Source organism: Condylura cristata, unplaced genomic scaffold, assembly GCF_000260355.1.
Source record: "Condylura cristata isolate star-nosed mole 26May11 unplaced genomic scaffold, ConCri1.0 scaffold00018, whole genome shotgun sequence".
In the NCBI taxonomy this organism is placed as follows: domain Eukaryota; kingdom Metazoa; phylum Chordata; class Mammalia; order Eulipotyphla; family Talpidae; genus Condylura; species Condylura cristata.
Window position 1 is genome coordinate 12,942,083 of NW_004567119.1, and position 16,885 is coordinate 12,958,967.

General features: G+C 39.6%; 1 protein-coding gene across 2 annotated transcripts; it reads left to right on the top strand.

The window, feature by feature from the left end:
- The first annotated feature begins 3,932 nt into the window (after positions 1–3,932).
- FGB (fibrinogen beta chain) lies at positions 3,933–11,248 on the top strand. Of its 2 annotated transcripts, none has more exons than XM_004685340.2 (8): positions 3,933–4,037; positions 6,086–6,274; positions 7,081–7,264; positions 8,173–8,400; positions 8,923–9,036; positions 9,510–9,635; positions 9,846–10,131; positions 11,012–11,248. In XM_004685340.2, exons 1-8 carry the CDS (start codon positions 3,933–3,935, stop codon positions 11,241–11,243), a joined length of 1,464 nt encoding a protein of 487 aa, XP_004685397.1. In that variant the 3' UTR covers positions 11,244–11,248. The 2 variants fall into 2 exon arrangements, with proteins under 2 accessions (XP_004685397.1, XP_012582267.1); XM_012726813.1 differs by having other exon boundaries at positions 6,086–6,131; positions 7,112–7,264.
- The last annotated feature ends 5,637 nt before the right edge of the window (positions 11,249–16,885 follow it).

A 16,885-nucleotide genomic window follows, 5' to 3' on the forward strand; every position in this document is an offset into this window, starting at 1 on the left:
GGTCAGGAGAGGTCTGCCGCGCCATGTGGTCACCTCCGGGGCAGGTGGGAATAGAACTCATGCTGAAGTGATTTAAGCTTCTTTGTGTTGTGCTTTAACCCGCTGTGCCACCAGGGAGGGCCCACACAAATAGTTTTTTATATAGTTTTATGGCTGACACTATGCACTTAATGTGGAAAATTGGACACGATCTACCCACTGCCTCTGCTGCAGTTGTCTTTCTCTGTAGAACTCTGCAATGGCGCATCCACAGAGCTGACTGCTTATATCCTTTCCAAACTTGGAGTGGGGGAGAGAGCTGAGTCAGCTGGCTTGGGTAAAGGCTGTACTCAGTTACTGCTGCTTAGAGCATCGGGGTATCACAGTCTTAAGAGGATCACCAGAGCCCCAATCCTGCATTCTACGGGTCATTCTGGGTTCTTGTTACATGGTGGGTGACTGGTGACTGAGTCGCAGTGTGACACATTGAGGAGACCACCTCTTTCTCCAGCTCTTGTGACTGGCATAGGGTGAAAGAAGAAAACAGCCATATTCTCAGTCAGTTCCCTTAAGAAAACCAAAATGGCATCTTCCAAGTGAGAGGGTGACTCCCCCCAGCAGCATAGACGGTGCCTGCCTCCTGCATTCCCTTTGAGGATCACCACACTGGCTTCAGTTTTAACCATGAACTCTTGCCTGAGCTGCTTACTGGCTTTTCACTATTAAGTTCCCTTTAAATAGTGTTCCCCCAATGCTAGCTCAGGGAAAGACAAGAAAAATACACAGAGACTAACAGTGACAGTGTGGTATATCGAAATTGATGTCGACTTAGACAAAGAATCAGTATAGACAGAATTTATTCATTCACTTATTCCTACATTCATAAACTTGTTCAAAAATATTTATCAAATACCTACCATATGCTTAGGGTGTGTTATAAATCACAGCAACTCGAACCATAAGCAATAAGTCTAAAGCTTTTCTTTCTAGTTCCATTTCCCGCTGAGGGAAGTTAGTTACCTGAATTACAGTCCCCAAGACCTTGCTCTTTCTTGTCTTTGGCTCAGTACATGTTATTATAAATAGTTTTGATTTTTGTCCTCTCTAAATAAAAAGCGTCATGGGGACAGAAAGCTTGTTCACCAAAATATTCGTTCCCCAGCACATGACCAGCCCCTGAACAGGTACACTGGAAAAGATTTGATGAATGAAAATTGCCTGTGCTCAATAGACTGGGCTTGACATGAATTGGAAAAGTATCAACTCTGCATTGACTAAAGAGGACCACACACCCGCCATTCTGGCTGGAGAGCGGCAAGGCAAGACACGTGATTTGTTTTCTCTGTCACTGATTTACAGCCCTTGACTTGTGTAAGGGCATCAGCTAATATGAAGATCATTGCACTATTGACATGAAAACATAACTGAACAAATAGTACTCCCTGCCTGCCCCACCAATAGTGTCAACATTTTAAAGATGTAAGTATTCTAGCAAAAGGAAACTGTCTTTGAAAACATGGTAGTTTTCTCATGGATATCAAGCACTTCAGAGTGTTGGTATAGTTACATGTAACGATTTTTTAAAAAATCTAACAACTAAATTACAGCAACTTACAGCTGTCATCACTGCATTGATCACAGCCCATACACAGATGTGAACATCCACACCAATACTGTATGCAAGTTTAAAAATAAAGATGCAGGGATGGATATGTCGGTCTGAGACACTAAAATACTGACATGATAGGCTGGCCAAGAAAACAACCAGACAACCAAACCAAAGAGAAACAGACCAGTTTTTTATAATGTTTGCATTTTGTTAGGCAATATAGTGCAATGGACTCTGAGCCTGTATGTTACTGTAGACAGCTCTGGCTTAAGGCCTGGTACCAGAACATTCAATCTGTATGCCTTGGGCAGTTTACTAAAGCTCTCTGAGCCTCAGTTTTGTTATTTGTAGAACGTAGTGGTTTCAAGAATTAAATGATTATCAGAAAGCTTGGCATCTGATGCCTGTTTCAGTGAAGGCTGGTTCACTCATTCATTTTTCAATTTTTATGGGCTACCAGCCTGCCAGGTCTGTCTTGCTCCCCAGTGCTTTTCCGGCCCCTCACACAACACCTGTCACAGAGGAGTCTCTGAAGAACAGTGTGTGCAATAAATGTTCATTCTCTTTTCTTACGGAATGTGCATTCTAGTAGTTTCCTTCTACCTCCTTCTACCTTCTACCTGTTGATGAGGAGAATGTCAGAATAGCAAAGGGTGTGACTATAAAGGAACGTTCCTTTAATGTTATAAAAGGTTTTATTATTATACGTTAGAAAACACACACACACAAAAACCCCAACAAACTTCTGAAAATTAAGTAGTGGTTCAACTGCTAGTTTATGAGATATCAGAGCCTGAATGTGAATACGATGTTACTGAAAAAAGGAAAAAAAAAGTCTGTTTTAGTCTCGCTAACAGATAGCCTTTTAAGTAACAAGAATCCAACATCATTACCATAAAGCTTTATTCAGATTATTAAAGTATTTTTTTTCTGTTACATTTTAAAGGGAAGATGTCTCCCATCTTATTTCAACTAATACATGTACAACATATATTTGCTTTCTAAGGTAGCGTAATATACCTTAAAAAAATTAAAATATTAAAACTAAAGAACAATGTTTACTCACTAGTAGTAAGTGGAACAGAGATTTAAAAGAATCCAATCAAGGATTTTACTTACTTTAAACTCAATATGTTGCTTTTGTAAATCTGTTAAAAGAATTTGAGAAAGTAAACTATGCTACCAGATAAGAAAAAATGTAACGGACCTCAAGTCCTTATCAAAGTTCACTGTAACTCAATGTCTGTAACATTCTCTCCTGCCCTGCCTGAACAACCTGCTCTTTTTTCAATGAAATCATGTCAAAATCAGAAAATGCTTTAAAGCACACACTTCCTGGGACCTGTGCTATTGACTTTGGATTCTTATTGATTCTTGTGGGAGTTGTTAATCCTGACTGCAAAAAGCAAACGAAAAGATGATAATGATGGATTTGGCGGCTTAGAGGAAATGATGCAAGAAAATGTGCCACTTCGTGTGTCTGGGCATCTATTTGAGATGGCCATATGAAAGCTTCAGTGATGTTAAAGTAACACTGTTTTATAAACAATATAAAATAGAGTATTATAGAAAATATAAGCTATGATATAAACATAAGATTTTAAATAGGTATATAATCACCATAATAATATTTTGATTTAGGAATCTGCAATCTACTGGGTACATTACTAATGTTTAGAACTTACAGAACATTTTAATTTATAGTAATAAAGGGTAAAATATGAAAAGTGGTTAGAGCAAAAAGGGAAGACTTGATATTTTAATTTTGAATTCTGACCGAGATGAGGCATGAATTGTAATTTTGTTTTTTTGATTAACATATAAAGAGAAAATAAACAGATGGTGTAATGATATTCTTGATTTTAATGATGCCTTTTAAAAACTGAATTACATAAATGTTCAAAACATAAGCATTTCAAGAACACCTTTAGGAAGCTCACAGTGTTGGCTGATGCCTTGTGAAAGCCAGCTTGAAGAGGTTGGGTTAAAAATATTGTTTCTTCATGCATTTTCCCTAAATTTTTGTAACATCCTCATTCATTTACAGGAAATATGTGATACACATCTCTTTTAGGAATGTCTCAATTTCCCCTCATATTGTCTAATGAAATTAACTAAAGAACTTTGGAGATTCTAAATTCAGCCAACAGTGAAGAACAGTTGTATGACAAGTAAATAAGTCTTGCTGGGAAGATGTTGCTTAAGTGATAAAACGGTTCAGCCAACAAATGAACCCCCAAATTAAACATTAACTAAGGAGGGTAACCATTTCTAAAGTCATACCTACAGAGCACTCAGGTCTATATAAGACTGAAGATCTCTCAGTTATCTCCACAAGCAAAGGATGTTTTTTTGGAACTTCCAAAAATTTAAAATCATGAAACATCTATTACTGCTCTTATTGTGTGTTTTTATAGTGAGGTCCCAGGCTGCCAGTGACCACAATGAGGTGACTTAAAAATTTTTTATATTATTACTATTTTGTTTTTAAAATCTCGTTTTTAAAATATTATTACTAATGTTACTATAAAGTACAATTAAATCATAAAATCAATCATGTGGATATTTGTTTTAATGACATTTACATTGTTTTTTACTATGATTTGGATTGTTAATTCATAGTTGTCTTATTTGTAGAACATTACATAGTATTTCTTACGTAAAAATGAAATAGTATTTTATTGTTTTATGGTTTACCTTTACTTACCAGGATGAAGAAAGTAAGGTAAGAAGTACTTCCTCACTTGTTTTTCTGTGTTCTATGATTTTCATTTAGTTCTAGCAATATGTTATATAAAATTATGAGAGAAATCTGAAAGTTTTGCACACTATACAATCATAAAAGAACAATATTTTAAAAGAAGAAAAAGCTCTCATACCTGGAGTGGTTTTTGGTAAAGGAGGGTAATTTTGATTCCTAAGATTATGGGTATTTATGAATAAATATAATAAGCTAAATATAAAAGCAGAATAAATCAAACACAATGTCAAAATATGAAGTAGTGTTCTTTTCAAAAGAGAAATTTTACTATAGGCAGTATTTTTTTTTAAGATTTATTTATTTGTGCATACAGAACTGGGGTATAGGCCAGAGGTGCAGGGTCGGTGAGAGGCTTCAACAGAGACAGAGTGGGAAGTAGAATAGGCAGACTGACGAAGTACACTGCTGAGGGGAGCAGAGGGCAGGTCAGAAGAGGTCTGCCACGCCATGTGGTCACCCCCCCGGCAGGTGGGGATTGAACCCATGCAGAAGTGGCTTTTGCTTCCTAGTGTTGTGTTTTAACCCCCTGCACCACCAGGGAGAGCCTTTAAGTGAAGACTTTTAATCACATTACATGTTTTCATTTTATTATCTCTTACTATAACATTTTCAAATATGGAAAATCTTAGTGCTAGATGGAGAAATCATATAGTAAGTCCTGTGAGAATGGTTTAACAGGTTTGCTAATAGAAAAGATTGAGATTGGAATTAACAGTAGAGAAGCCTCTTAACTAGAGTTTCCTTTATACGTGATTGCAATAAAACAGTAAGTACTAGTTCTGTGGCAGGCACTCTCTTGAGCTTGCTAGATAAAATAAATTTTTTAATCCTTATAGTAATCTTATTGGGCTGATGTTATTAAAGACAGTATCGTTCCTATCTTTCAGATAAGGAAACGGAACACAGACTAGGTAACTGGCCCAGCAGTTTGTAGCTGGTAGTGGTAGGGCGAAGCCCTGAATCCAGGCAACCTTGTACTGGAGTCCCGTATTTCTCTTTAAACACATTACTTTATAACAAAATCTGGGTTACCTCTTAAATATGATTACACAGACTTAGCTAAATTAATCATCCATTCATAAAAATTAAAAGTGAGGAAATAATGGACTAATTACAGGAATTAAGAAATTCAAGTGGGTTGAAAATATTTATTATTCCAATAGTATAGATTCCTTCAAGTTTTGTGTACTAATATGTATAATTATGAGAGTCTGAGGTCACTCCTAGTCATGACTGATGTAGCTTTAAGTTAGGACTTTCTTGAAAAACCACCTCAGGGCCCTCCTTCGTGGGGCCTATGAAGCTGTCTACAGCCACTGTAGTACAAGTTCGATACCCAGCCAGGGAGCTGACCCACATGGCGCACAGACCTCTCCTGACCCACCCGCTGCCCCCCGTCAGCAGTGTATGTCAGTTGATCTGCCTGTTCTGCTCCCCACTCTGTCTCTGGTGAATGCTCTCACTCCCCTCCCCCATACCTCTGGCTTGTACTCTACTTCTTGTATGCATAAATAAATATAAACAAAGAAGAACAATCTCAGCAAAGAACCCTTTGAATTGTTCTTGCTACCATTAGTAAAGAAATTTCAGCAACCTGTTTTACCAACAAGGCAGTAATGAACCTTCGGCGAATCATCCATCCATTGTGTGATAAACTAAAGTATTGAACAAGGGTGTTGGATTCTTCTATCTCAGCTCTCATAGCCCTCCATTTTGTTCTGCCTGCTTCTCTGCAGCCCGTTGTGGATGCCCGCAGCCATCGGCCCCTTGACAGGAAGGAAGATATTCCCAGCCTGAGACCTGCTCCTGCGCCAATCAGTGGAGGTGGCTACCGGGCTCGTCCTGCCAAAACAGCTGCCAGCCAGAAGAAAGTGGAGAGAAAGGCCCCAGATGCCGGGGGCTGTCTTCATGCTGACCCAGACCTGGTGGGTGCTCGGGGTTTCCCCCCAGGACGGATCACCCAGGCAGAGCGTGGCTTTCCCTGGTGTCATGACCCACAGTAGCCTGTTCATTTACTTATGTTAGAAGTAAGATACAAACCCTAAACTCACTGGGCTGTGGTTAAGGGTTGCTTTCTAGTTTCTCTCTTCTGGTCCCAAGATTACACTTAAGATATCTGGGTGATGCTTTTACTTGGGTAGTTTGTCCATTTTTGGATAAAATGGTTCACCTAATTACATTTATTCTACTTTTTAACCTTTGTAGGAATACGGTGATGAGTCTAGAATTTCTGGTCTCACCCAAAGAAAATCAAAGTTTTTCGCTTGGTTAATGATTTCTTTTTTATTTATTTATTTATTTATTTATTTTACATCATTCTTCATGTTGTGCATTTTTCCATCTCAGCTGTCCTCCCATGGGCCTCCCATCACCAATTCACCCTTGTGCCATCACCACAGTCCAGTGTACTCTTCCCACCCCAGTTCGGATGCCATTCCCCCTCTCACCCCCATAAAATGTCTCTGGTTTATAGTTGTTCATTGTTTTCATTTTTGCTCTATTACATTTATTTCTCTCTCTCTCTTTTTATTTCCCTGATCCCTTATGCTCCTGCTATGAGTGAAACCATCCGGTATTTTTCTTTCTCTCTGGGTTATTTCACTAAGCATGATCCCTTCCAGGTCCATCCACATTGGTTAATGATTTCATCGAATGTCCACTGTGTTATATTTTCACAGATAGCCATAACTCAACTTCTTCATCCAGTGCCTGCTATTTTCTTTGTTCACAGGGAGTGTTATGTCCTACAGGATGTCAGCTGCAAGACACTTTGGTCAGACAGGAAAGACCAATCAAAAACAGTCTCAATGAGTTAAACAGTAATGTGGGGTCTGTCTCCCAGACCTCTTCTCACAACCACGAGTATATCACTTTACTAAGAGAAATGTGGAAACAGAGAGAGAAGCAAATGAAAGGTAGATATCCATGTATTTTCGACTTGAATCCTGTATAAAATTAGAACTGTTACACGGTCATGGGCATGCGTGATTATAAGAAGATTAGTATGTTTACATTCACTTAAATAATATTTGTACTTCTCTCAGTATGAGCCTGCTCACCCCCAAGGTCCTTCCTTACGTTGGCACTTGCAACTTGCCCGAGAAGCATTACCAGCTCAACTTTCAGTGTGAAGTCAGCAGGAATGCAAGGATACTTTTCAGTGAAAATTTCACAATGATTCTATATTCAGTTCTTAAGAAACTTATAACTCAATGATATTATTTGTCAAGTTAAAATTGACATTTGTGGGTTTAGCATTTTGTGGTTTGCTACACTCAGTTGCAAAGCAGATAACGATACAGCTGAGACTTTAAAGCCTGAGGCGTGCACGCTGAGGGCTACTGGCCGGGTTGTGAGGTGCCTGTAAGCGCTGGTGTGGCACCTCAGTGGCATAAAATGGAGCCTTCCTTGTAGAAGGATGGTGTCTTTCTTATAAATTTCAAGAAAGACACCCTTCTGCTCTACTTCGATGGGAGAGAGAAAAATCAAGTGTATCCATCTCCTAAGATGTTAAGTTTCTGAATGAAGGTCTAAATGCTGTTTTTGCCTCTTTCCCACACCAAAAAAACCTGTCTATTGTCTTTTTATTGGGCGTAAATTTTATTGTGCCTACATCTAAGGCACAATCTAATGAAGTAGCTCGACTATTTGTTAATTTGATGATGCCATGGCCAAACAGTTTCCCTTCAGTGCAGCTGCTTGCTAATTTCCCTCATGGTAGCTGAGAGCTCAGAGAATAAAAATCACAATCATATAGTTGAATATATTGTTTTTTTTATGAGGATAAAATATTAACTTTTCCTACCTAATTTAATTTTTTCAGAAAATGAAAATGTAATAAATGAGTTCTCCTCTGTGCTGGAAAATCATCGCTTGTATATAGATGAGACTGTGAATAGTAATATCCCAACTAACCTTCGGGTGCTCCGCTCAATCCTGGAAACCATAAGAAGCAAAATACAAATATTAGAATCTGATGTGTCAACCCAGATAGATTACTGCCGCACACCATGCACTGTCAGCTGCAACATCCCCGTGGTGTCTGGAAGAGGTAACGAGCTAATTGACATGACTTGATAGGGGGATAGCCAGAAGAACTCACACTGTCTCAAAGTAAGAGGAAATTTAAGACCCTAATATCATGAAGCACATCATGAAAATCCCCCCAGAGTGTTGTGTCTGACTTAGTTTAATGCATTTGCCAGTTTTGATGAACAGAATGTTTTGATGAGCAATGTTGGGGTGCACAGGGTGGCACTGTCCACAGTTGCCTTTTTCCATAGCAGAAACCCAAGTAGGCGGAGGAGTTTCTCCATTCCAGTGTCTGGCAACTCATGAGGATCCCAGCACACAAAAGATTTTATCTCTGTGACAGATAAAACTTCTCCAAACTGAGCTTAGTTTTCAGTTTAAAAAAGAAGAAGAAGAAGATTCGAGGTGTATGATTTATGTTCAAGTGTTTAAAATAAAACATTCCTCGGTCCCCTCTGTAAGTGGTTATCTTAGGAAATTTGTGACTAAAGATCAAGTCACTAGCTTGTAGGTATCTGAATATGGTGTTGTCTTATTACAGAATGCGAGGAAATTATCAGGAATGGAGGCGAAACATCTGAAATGTACCTCATTCAGCCTGACATATCCACCAGACCATACAGAGTGTACTGTGACATGAACACAGAAAATGGAGGTTAGTATCTGATTGATGTTGTTCTGTAATTATGCTGCCACAGATTGCCAGGAAACACACCCTCGTATTAACATAATTAACAATATGCCATTTGATTTGGAAATTAAGGTGATGTTTTAAGTTATAAAATATCTATGCATCACAATTTGGGGGGGATATAAGGTAAATCTTTGTAGTTTCCAAAGATTTGAAGAGTTTTGTAGTATCTTTATTGAGGTTGTTAGCAATATCATATATAATCTTTCCCTGTTGAAAGGCTCACGCTATTTGATCACACACACAAAAATAAAAGTCATTTGCTATCTTGCTATCAAAAAAACCTTTCCTCTCACTTATTTCCTTATTATATCCATTTTGGAGCACTAAATACAGGCGGACATGGCATGGATTAAGTGGGCAAAGAGTTGAGACATTCTCTGTCAGATGGTACTTCTTATTGGTTAATATGTGCTGTTTTGTGTATTTCACCAAAGGATGGACAGTAATCCAGAACCGCCAAGATGGCAGTGTTGACTTTGGCCGGAAATGGGAACCATATAAACGAGGATTTGGAAATATTGCAACCAATGCAGAAGAAAAAAATTACTGTGGCTTACCAGGTAAAAACTTTAAAAAGTGCAAAATAAAATCATGCTATTTAGAATGGGGGTTTCCACTTGGAAAACCTAATGTGGGAATCGGTTTGAGGCGTTCTAGGAGATGAAGCATTTACAAAAAGTGAAGACTAGAGATAAGGGAAAGAGGGCGCTTTTTATCTTCCAAGGGGTTTCAAAATGTTTTGGTGAAATTTTATTTTATTTTCCTTGTAGGTGAGTACTGGCTTGGAAATGATAAAATCAGCCAGCTTACCAACTTGGGCCCCACAGAACTTTTGATCGAAATGGAGGACTGGAAAGGTGACAAGGTGAAGGCGCACTACGGAGGCTTCACCGTGCAGAATGAGGCCAACAAGTACCAGCTCTCCGTGAACAAGTACAAGGGTACAGCCGGCAACGCCCTGATGGAGGGCGCTTCTCAGCTGGTGGGAGAAAACAGAACGATGACCATTCACAACGGCATGTTCTTCAGCACATATGACAGAGACAACGACGGCTGGTGAGCCTGCCTCCTGCCTCCTGCCCGTGTTACTTTTTATATTATTATTATCATCCTTTTGCATAGAAGAACAGGGTGTAGGCCAGAAGTGTGGGCGTGAGAGGATTCACCAGAGACAGAGTGAGGAACAAAACAGGCAGATTGACGAAGTACACTGCTGAGGGGAGCCGAGGGGAGACAGGAGAGGTCTGCCGCGCCATGTGGGCCACCTCCCTGCCAGGGGATCGAACCCAGGCCATAGGGGTGAGGGCGCTGAGACTAACCCCCTAGGCCACCAGGGAGGCCTTGCCTGCTGCCTCTTTTCAAAGCCACTAGTACTATTGTTACTTGGAGTCATCAGTGACAGCACATGATATTAGCAGGGTTCATTTCCCGGCACTGGCTGCATGTCGGTCCACTGGTCTCAGCGCTTTAGGTACGACCAGAAAGCCTTTCAGGTCGCCTTTTTTCCTCTTCTTCTCACTCTAAAATGAAGTCTAGAGAGACTACTCAAAGCCAGAAAACCATAAAAGGGAGGGCTGGGACTAGGCTGCTTTGTGAGTAGTGTTTTTCAGGCAAATTTCCGTAACCCAATATCCTAACGTGTATAGTAAAGCTTCCCTTTGTTTCCCAGGTTTCTCTAATATCAAGGGATTTAAAAGCTATCATTTCAGTATCAAGTAGCACATTTAATTCTAGGTGTTTTGCCACTTAGGTCCAGTTCTCTCCCTTGTATTCTGGGCAGAGAAGACAGCTCATCTGGTCACGTGGCCTTGCTTGGGGCAGGGGAGGGGGGGGGAACAACCCCCCCCCCCACACACACAGCAAGTCCCTCTTAGTACTTTGCAAAGAAAAAGCTTGACAGCACTCAGTCCAATAACCCAATCACGTCTCCTTTCAGGGTAACTGCAGACCCCAAAAAGCAGTGTTCTAGAGAGGATGGTGGTGGATGGTGGTACAACCGGTGCCACGCAGCCAACCCAAACGGCAGGTACTACTGGGGCGGGCATTACAGCTGGGATATGTCCAAACACGGCACAGATGACGGCCTGGTGTGGATGAACTGGAAGGGCTCCTGGTTCTCCATGAAGAAGATCTCCATGAAGATCAGGCCCTTCTTTCCGCAGCAGTAGCCCCCTTCCCACCCCCACATAGGTTTTTATTCTTCTATATGTAACAACATTTTTGTATATTATGTCACTGGAATTTTCTTCATACCTTATATCCCCCCAAACTGTCAAAACATTGTGAGTGTGACTCTGGAAAAGCCATTGAGGAGAACTGAAATTAAAAATACTCACCATTTTCTTTTGTACTGTTCATTGCTGTTGCTCACCATGAAGTAACTGAAAAGATTGTTGTGGACGGTGTTCACAACGTCAATTCCAGCTGAGTAGGAGTAGTTCCCAATTAGGAAGCGATTTCTGTCCTTGCTATAGCAAATCTGTGAGGTAAACGAAAATCTGGTGTTTAAAAGTCCACTTTTTAAGTCTATTTATTTATGTAAGATTTGTCACAAAAACTTTGAACAAGAGTTGTGAATTAAACCAGTCTCTGTTACAATGAATTAGCGTTTTCTTATTTCATAATCCACATGGTCCATGAGTTCGGCTTGGAACTTGTAAGAAAAGAGAACCGTTCCAAACCTCAGGTATCTAGTAAACTGGAACTAAACCAGGATTCAAAATCTTACGGGTGGTAAAACTGCTGTTCTGCCACTTAGCCAGACTTTGGGGTCAGAGATTTCCCCAGAACAGCCAGGAAGTCTCTGTCATTTGTTGCTTGAGGGAAGAAGTGAGGTTGAAGGCAGCGGCAGCCTCTGCCCTGAGGTCAGGCTGGCTGGCCTCCAGGGCTTTATTTAGGTTTTCACAGTCACACCAGAACTCATGAAGATGAAGTCTTCTGTTCTTTCTGCTTCTTCCCATCAACTGAATATTTCTCTTCCTTTAATTTGTTCTCCAATCCCTTCACTTCAGCTCTTCTGGGCAACCCTAACCCAAGGTCCTCCTTCCTGAATGTAGTATCTTGGCCACTGGTGTCTGTGGAAACAGAGAGTACTGAAGCTCAGCCCTTACCCTTTGCTTCTAAGCAAAGCTTATTCTTTTCTATCATGAAAATGTCGATCTTGCAATTCCTTATTAAGTCCAGCTTCAGCTTTTCACCTGGTTTTCTTGCCATAAGTTCAGTTCTACCCTACCTAGATGTCATCTGCCATCATATATATTGTCCTGAAAACAGAAAATGCAAGCTATGCTATTTTCCTGAATACCATTGGCTTCTTGTTATCTAAATATTAAAATCCAAATTCCTTAGATGGGGATGAAAATGGTGTGCCGCTCGGTCCTAGCACTGTCTCCTGCCCCCTCGCCCCCACCCTCACACTATACATCCGATGTTTCATCGCGATGAACTTTATTGCCACTCCAGGACTTGGCCAGACCCTTCGGTAGGATACTCTCATTGTCAACACTGTTCCCAAACGATTTGACAAGTTGCTGTTCATTCTCAAGCCTCACTTTCAGTTATCTGCTTTGCACACCTTTCTTCTTCACTAATGAGCTCTGAATTCATCTTTGACTACAGAATCTTCAACCTGTCAGAAAGACTGATTTTCATAAATTCACAAAAGTTACACGACTAAGTCTATGATTATCAAGATCTTGGATAGTCCTTTTTTTTTTTGATAGTCCTTCTTTAAAACCCATTTTTCAATAAAGATTCACAGTTTCAATACGCAAAATACTGGAAAGTAAAACTTTTTTTTTTAAAAAGATCTATTTATTTATGCATACAGAACTGGGGTTCAGGACAGAGGTGCAGGGGTGGTGAGAAGCTTCACCAGAGACAGAGCGGGGAGGAGACCAGAGAGATTAATGAAATACACTGCTGAGGGGAGTAGCGGCGAGACAAGGGAGGGCTGCTGCACCATGTGGGTTCACTCCCAAGCCGAACTCTCCCTGAAGCAGCTGCAGCTAGCTTGCAGTGCTGTGACCGGACTCATTGCGCCACCAGGGGAGGGCCCGAAAGTAGGACTTTTATGGCAAGAGTGGGTGTAGTAAAAGTCCACTGACTCAAGGGTGGAGAGATGGAAGGAGCCTGATCCAAAGACGGCATCACTCTCAGCCCACTTGCACACTCACAGAGGATGTCAGGAATCTGGAACCTAAACTAGACATTAGTAAAGTAGATGACCTATGGCCAATTATTAATGTACAAGTAGCAGAAACACAAAGATGGGGGGTATGTGATATGTAAGTCTATGTAGAAATAAATAAGCCCTTGTGAGGTGTCATTGGCTAAGAAATGCGTGCAAGCTATATGTATATTTATCTTTCATAAGGAAGACTACATAGCTGACTTTGCCTATTGGAGCACCACTCTTTTGAATCTATATAAAAAGATGTTTCCCCTAAGTTAGAATATGTCATTTGTACCTAGAGTTGAAACTCTAGTTCCTGAGTTCCATTCTCCCCTTACTTATGGTGGGTGTGTGATGCTCACTGCCCAAACTTCCACTCTAGGAACTCTGCACCAATTTTCAGTAAGCCAGCACATAACTATGGCCGATGGAAGATTTTCTGTTTATGTTAAGGACATTAATTGTAGTTTAAATAATGAAAGAAATACATTTATAAACACTTTGGGGGAAAATGAGAACAACTCAATTTTAAGACCATCAGGGAAACAACTAATATCTGATTTGGGGCTTTCATCACTGTCCTGCATACATTTTAGGACCAGAATGTGTCACACGTTACTTAACATGCTGTTATAAAAACTTCCATGCCTCATGTGAATGTTCTCTAATCTTTAAAGGAAGTTCCTATCATTTGATGTTTTAGATTTTTCTGAACTCTTTCTAATAATCCTTCATCATAATCTCTTTTGCATATATGTTTTATATTACATACAATACACTTTGTTTTCTATTTTCTTCTGGGTGCAGAATTTCTAGAGGAAATAAAAGGCTTTGGCATTTTAAGTGTTTTTTTTTTAATATTGCTAAATAACTTCACAAAGAGACTGTGTCAATTTACCCTTGTACACAGAATTACAGGTATTTGCTTTTTTTTTATTTCTGCCTAACAAATGTTGAATATTATGATCAAAATATTTACAATTGCTTTGATCTTCTGCTCTTTAATTACTAGATTTGCCAAATGTTTGATTACTTTAAGTGCAAGTAAGAGATTTTCAAATGCTTAGTACAATTTGAATATCTTTTCATGTTCTTTTTCTGATTTTCTATTTGCATAATCACCTTCTATATGTATTCTTAACCATTCCTTATACATGCCAATAGTATTTGGGAACATAATATTATCCCCTGTTTTTTTTTTTTTTTCATTTTTTACCCCCTAGATGATTAGATCAGAAGAACGACATACCACAAGTGATCTTAACTAGTGGCAACAGTATCAACATTGGTTTTCCTCTTTTTCTCCTCAGCAAGATGTGACAAGCATAGACCATATATTTTTTGTTTTGTGAATGAATTAAATTGTTTCTCCAAAACTTACTTTGAAAATTTTAGTCCTACAGAGAAATTGCAAGAATAGTTTAATGAATACCTCCATGTCCTTCACCTAGATTCACCACCAAGTGTTTGCTTCATTTGCTTTATCTCTCCAAAGATGATACTTTCAATGCCATTTTGCAATAGCTTATGTAGACTTGCAACCTTGAGGTCATAGACCTATTATAGATAAAGTCAAAGGTAGAATTAGCAAATATTTTCCAGAGTGTTCTGTTGCAATCAACATGTAGCCACTTTGAGCAATGGACTCATGAATAGAGAGGCCATTATTTTATAGCAGAGCATTTCTAAATTCAAATGCTGCAGATACTCTTAAAACTTCTTGCCTCTGTGGTTTTTAAATGCTGCTTTTTCTATGTAGAAATGGATAACACCATATTCATCTCTGGTGGAAGAGTTAATTTGATTCTCTTTCCCAGGGATAAATTCCTTGTCATGCTATTCCCTTTCTTAAGGTCTTAGCCAGCTTGTCCCCAGTGGATGATGAAAAGAAATTACGTTACAGAGTAGTCGTGGTAGCTATCTCCTTATTTTCAGACATGATGGTTAGAAAAATCTTACAGATTGTACAGATTGTATGGTAAGAAGTAAACCACTGTGGTTCAGCTGTATGTTTTTTCAAATTGTAAAATTCCAAAATATTTTCCAATACTTTGATTTAAAAACAATCTGTGTTAATGAAATTGTGTCATTCAAGCCCATATTTTCAAGAGTCAACTGCATATGCTGTCCATCCTTGATCAAAGCCTCACAAAGGACACATGAATTTATTCCTACAGGAGTACTACTCAGCTGTTAATAAAAAGGAAAAATCGTGGGCCCTCCCTGGTGGTGCATTGGGTTGGGGCACAGCACTGCAAGCTGGCCACAGCTGCCTCAGTGTGCATTCAATCTCCTGCCCAGGAGGTGACCCACATGGCACAGCAGACCTCTCCGGTCTCTCCCCTGCTCCCCTCAGCAGTGTACTTTGGCCATCTGCCTTTTCTGCTCCCTGCTCTGTCTCTGGTGAGTCCTCTCACTGCCCCTGCACCTCTGCTGTGTACCCCAATTCTGTGTGCATAAATAAATAAATCTTTAAAAAGAAAGATTTTTTAAAAATGATTGAAGAGGAAGGATGGGGATGCTTCGAGCAGATGTTGAAGGAGGTCAAGCAGGAAGAGGCTTAAATACAGGATTTTTATTTAGAATAGCAATGTTTGTTTTTGTTGACTTTAAAGAAAGCAAATTCTAGAGAGTGGTCAGCAAATGGAAACCAAATTAAAGTGGGCTTCTGGGCAAATGAGAGTCAGAGGAGCAGAATTTAAGTTCAGAAACAAGGGAAAAGAGCAATAGGTTAAGAACATGTAAAATGGAAAAGAGATGGTGTCATTTCTCAGAACCAAACTGTATCTCCAATTAGTGAGGTTCTGGTAATATTAACTGTTGTCTGTTAAATTAGAAGAAATTACCCTTTTCTACTTAACTTAGTGCCATCAAAATAAATGAGAAATGAAAGGCCTTCACATTCAGAGTCACCTTCTGAATTTTTTTCCCTAAAAAATCCAGAAAATAAAATATTTTCTACTCCAGCTCAAATTCTGTGGAGGTACATGCACGAGTGTAGACAAGGTGGGCAGAGAGAGCACAAAGTTCTAGTGTCTGAAACAAATGAAACTTCTTTTAAGTCTAAAGAAGTTCTTACCAAATTGTCCAAAGAATTGGAGGTGCATCACTTCTTTGTATCAAAGATTCTTTGAATGTATGTGAGGGAATGGCGGAACACTGGGGCTTCATATGTGACTCAAATGAGGTCTGATGCTCCCACCTGCTCTCCTTCCTCCCTCCCTCTCCCTCCCCCTCAACCTTCTTTCTTTCTCTCTCCTCTTCCTCTCCCCCCTCTCCCTCCTTTCCTTCTCTCCCTTCTTCTTTTCTTCCCTCCTTCCTAGGACAAAGGATATTTTACATTACAATGAAGACTCTATAAATGAGGTCAAGCCCTAGGATCTCTATTTTAATACACTGTCAAGAGTAAATGGTTAATGGTTCTTACTAGAAGAGAATACCTACAAATATTTAAAAATTCAAATACTCTGTCCATATATTTTTGCAAGAAACTGCTTAGACCCTGGAGGAGAGAACTGGTATTATGGCAGTCACTGGGAAAGTTAGAGAGTAGCTGTCTACTCGACTGTGCTTCTCTGACTGTGCTTCTTTGTGCCTTCCTGAATTTCCTCAGCAACAGAAGAGGTGAATGTATTT

Bases quoted from the DNA above. Each gene is read 5' to 3' on its own strand.
- FGB (XM_004685340.2), top strand. From the start codon at position 3,933: ATGTTTTTTTGGAACTTCCAAAAATTTAAAATCATGAAACATCTATTA. The intron at 8,401-8,922 runs GTAACGAGCTAA...GTCTTATTACAG, and splicing joins CCCCGTGGTGTCTGGAAGAG to AATGCGAGGAAATTATCAGG. The intron at 9,037-9,509 runs GTTAGTATCTGA...ATTTCACCAAAG, and splicing joins CATGAACACAGAAAATGGAG to GATGGACAGTAATCCAGAAC.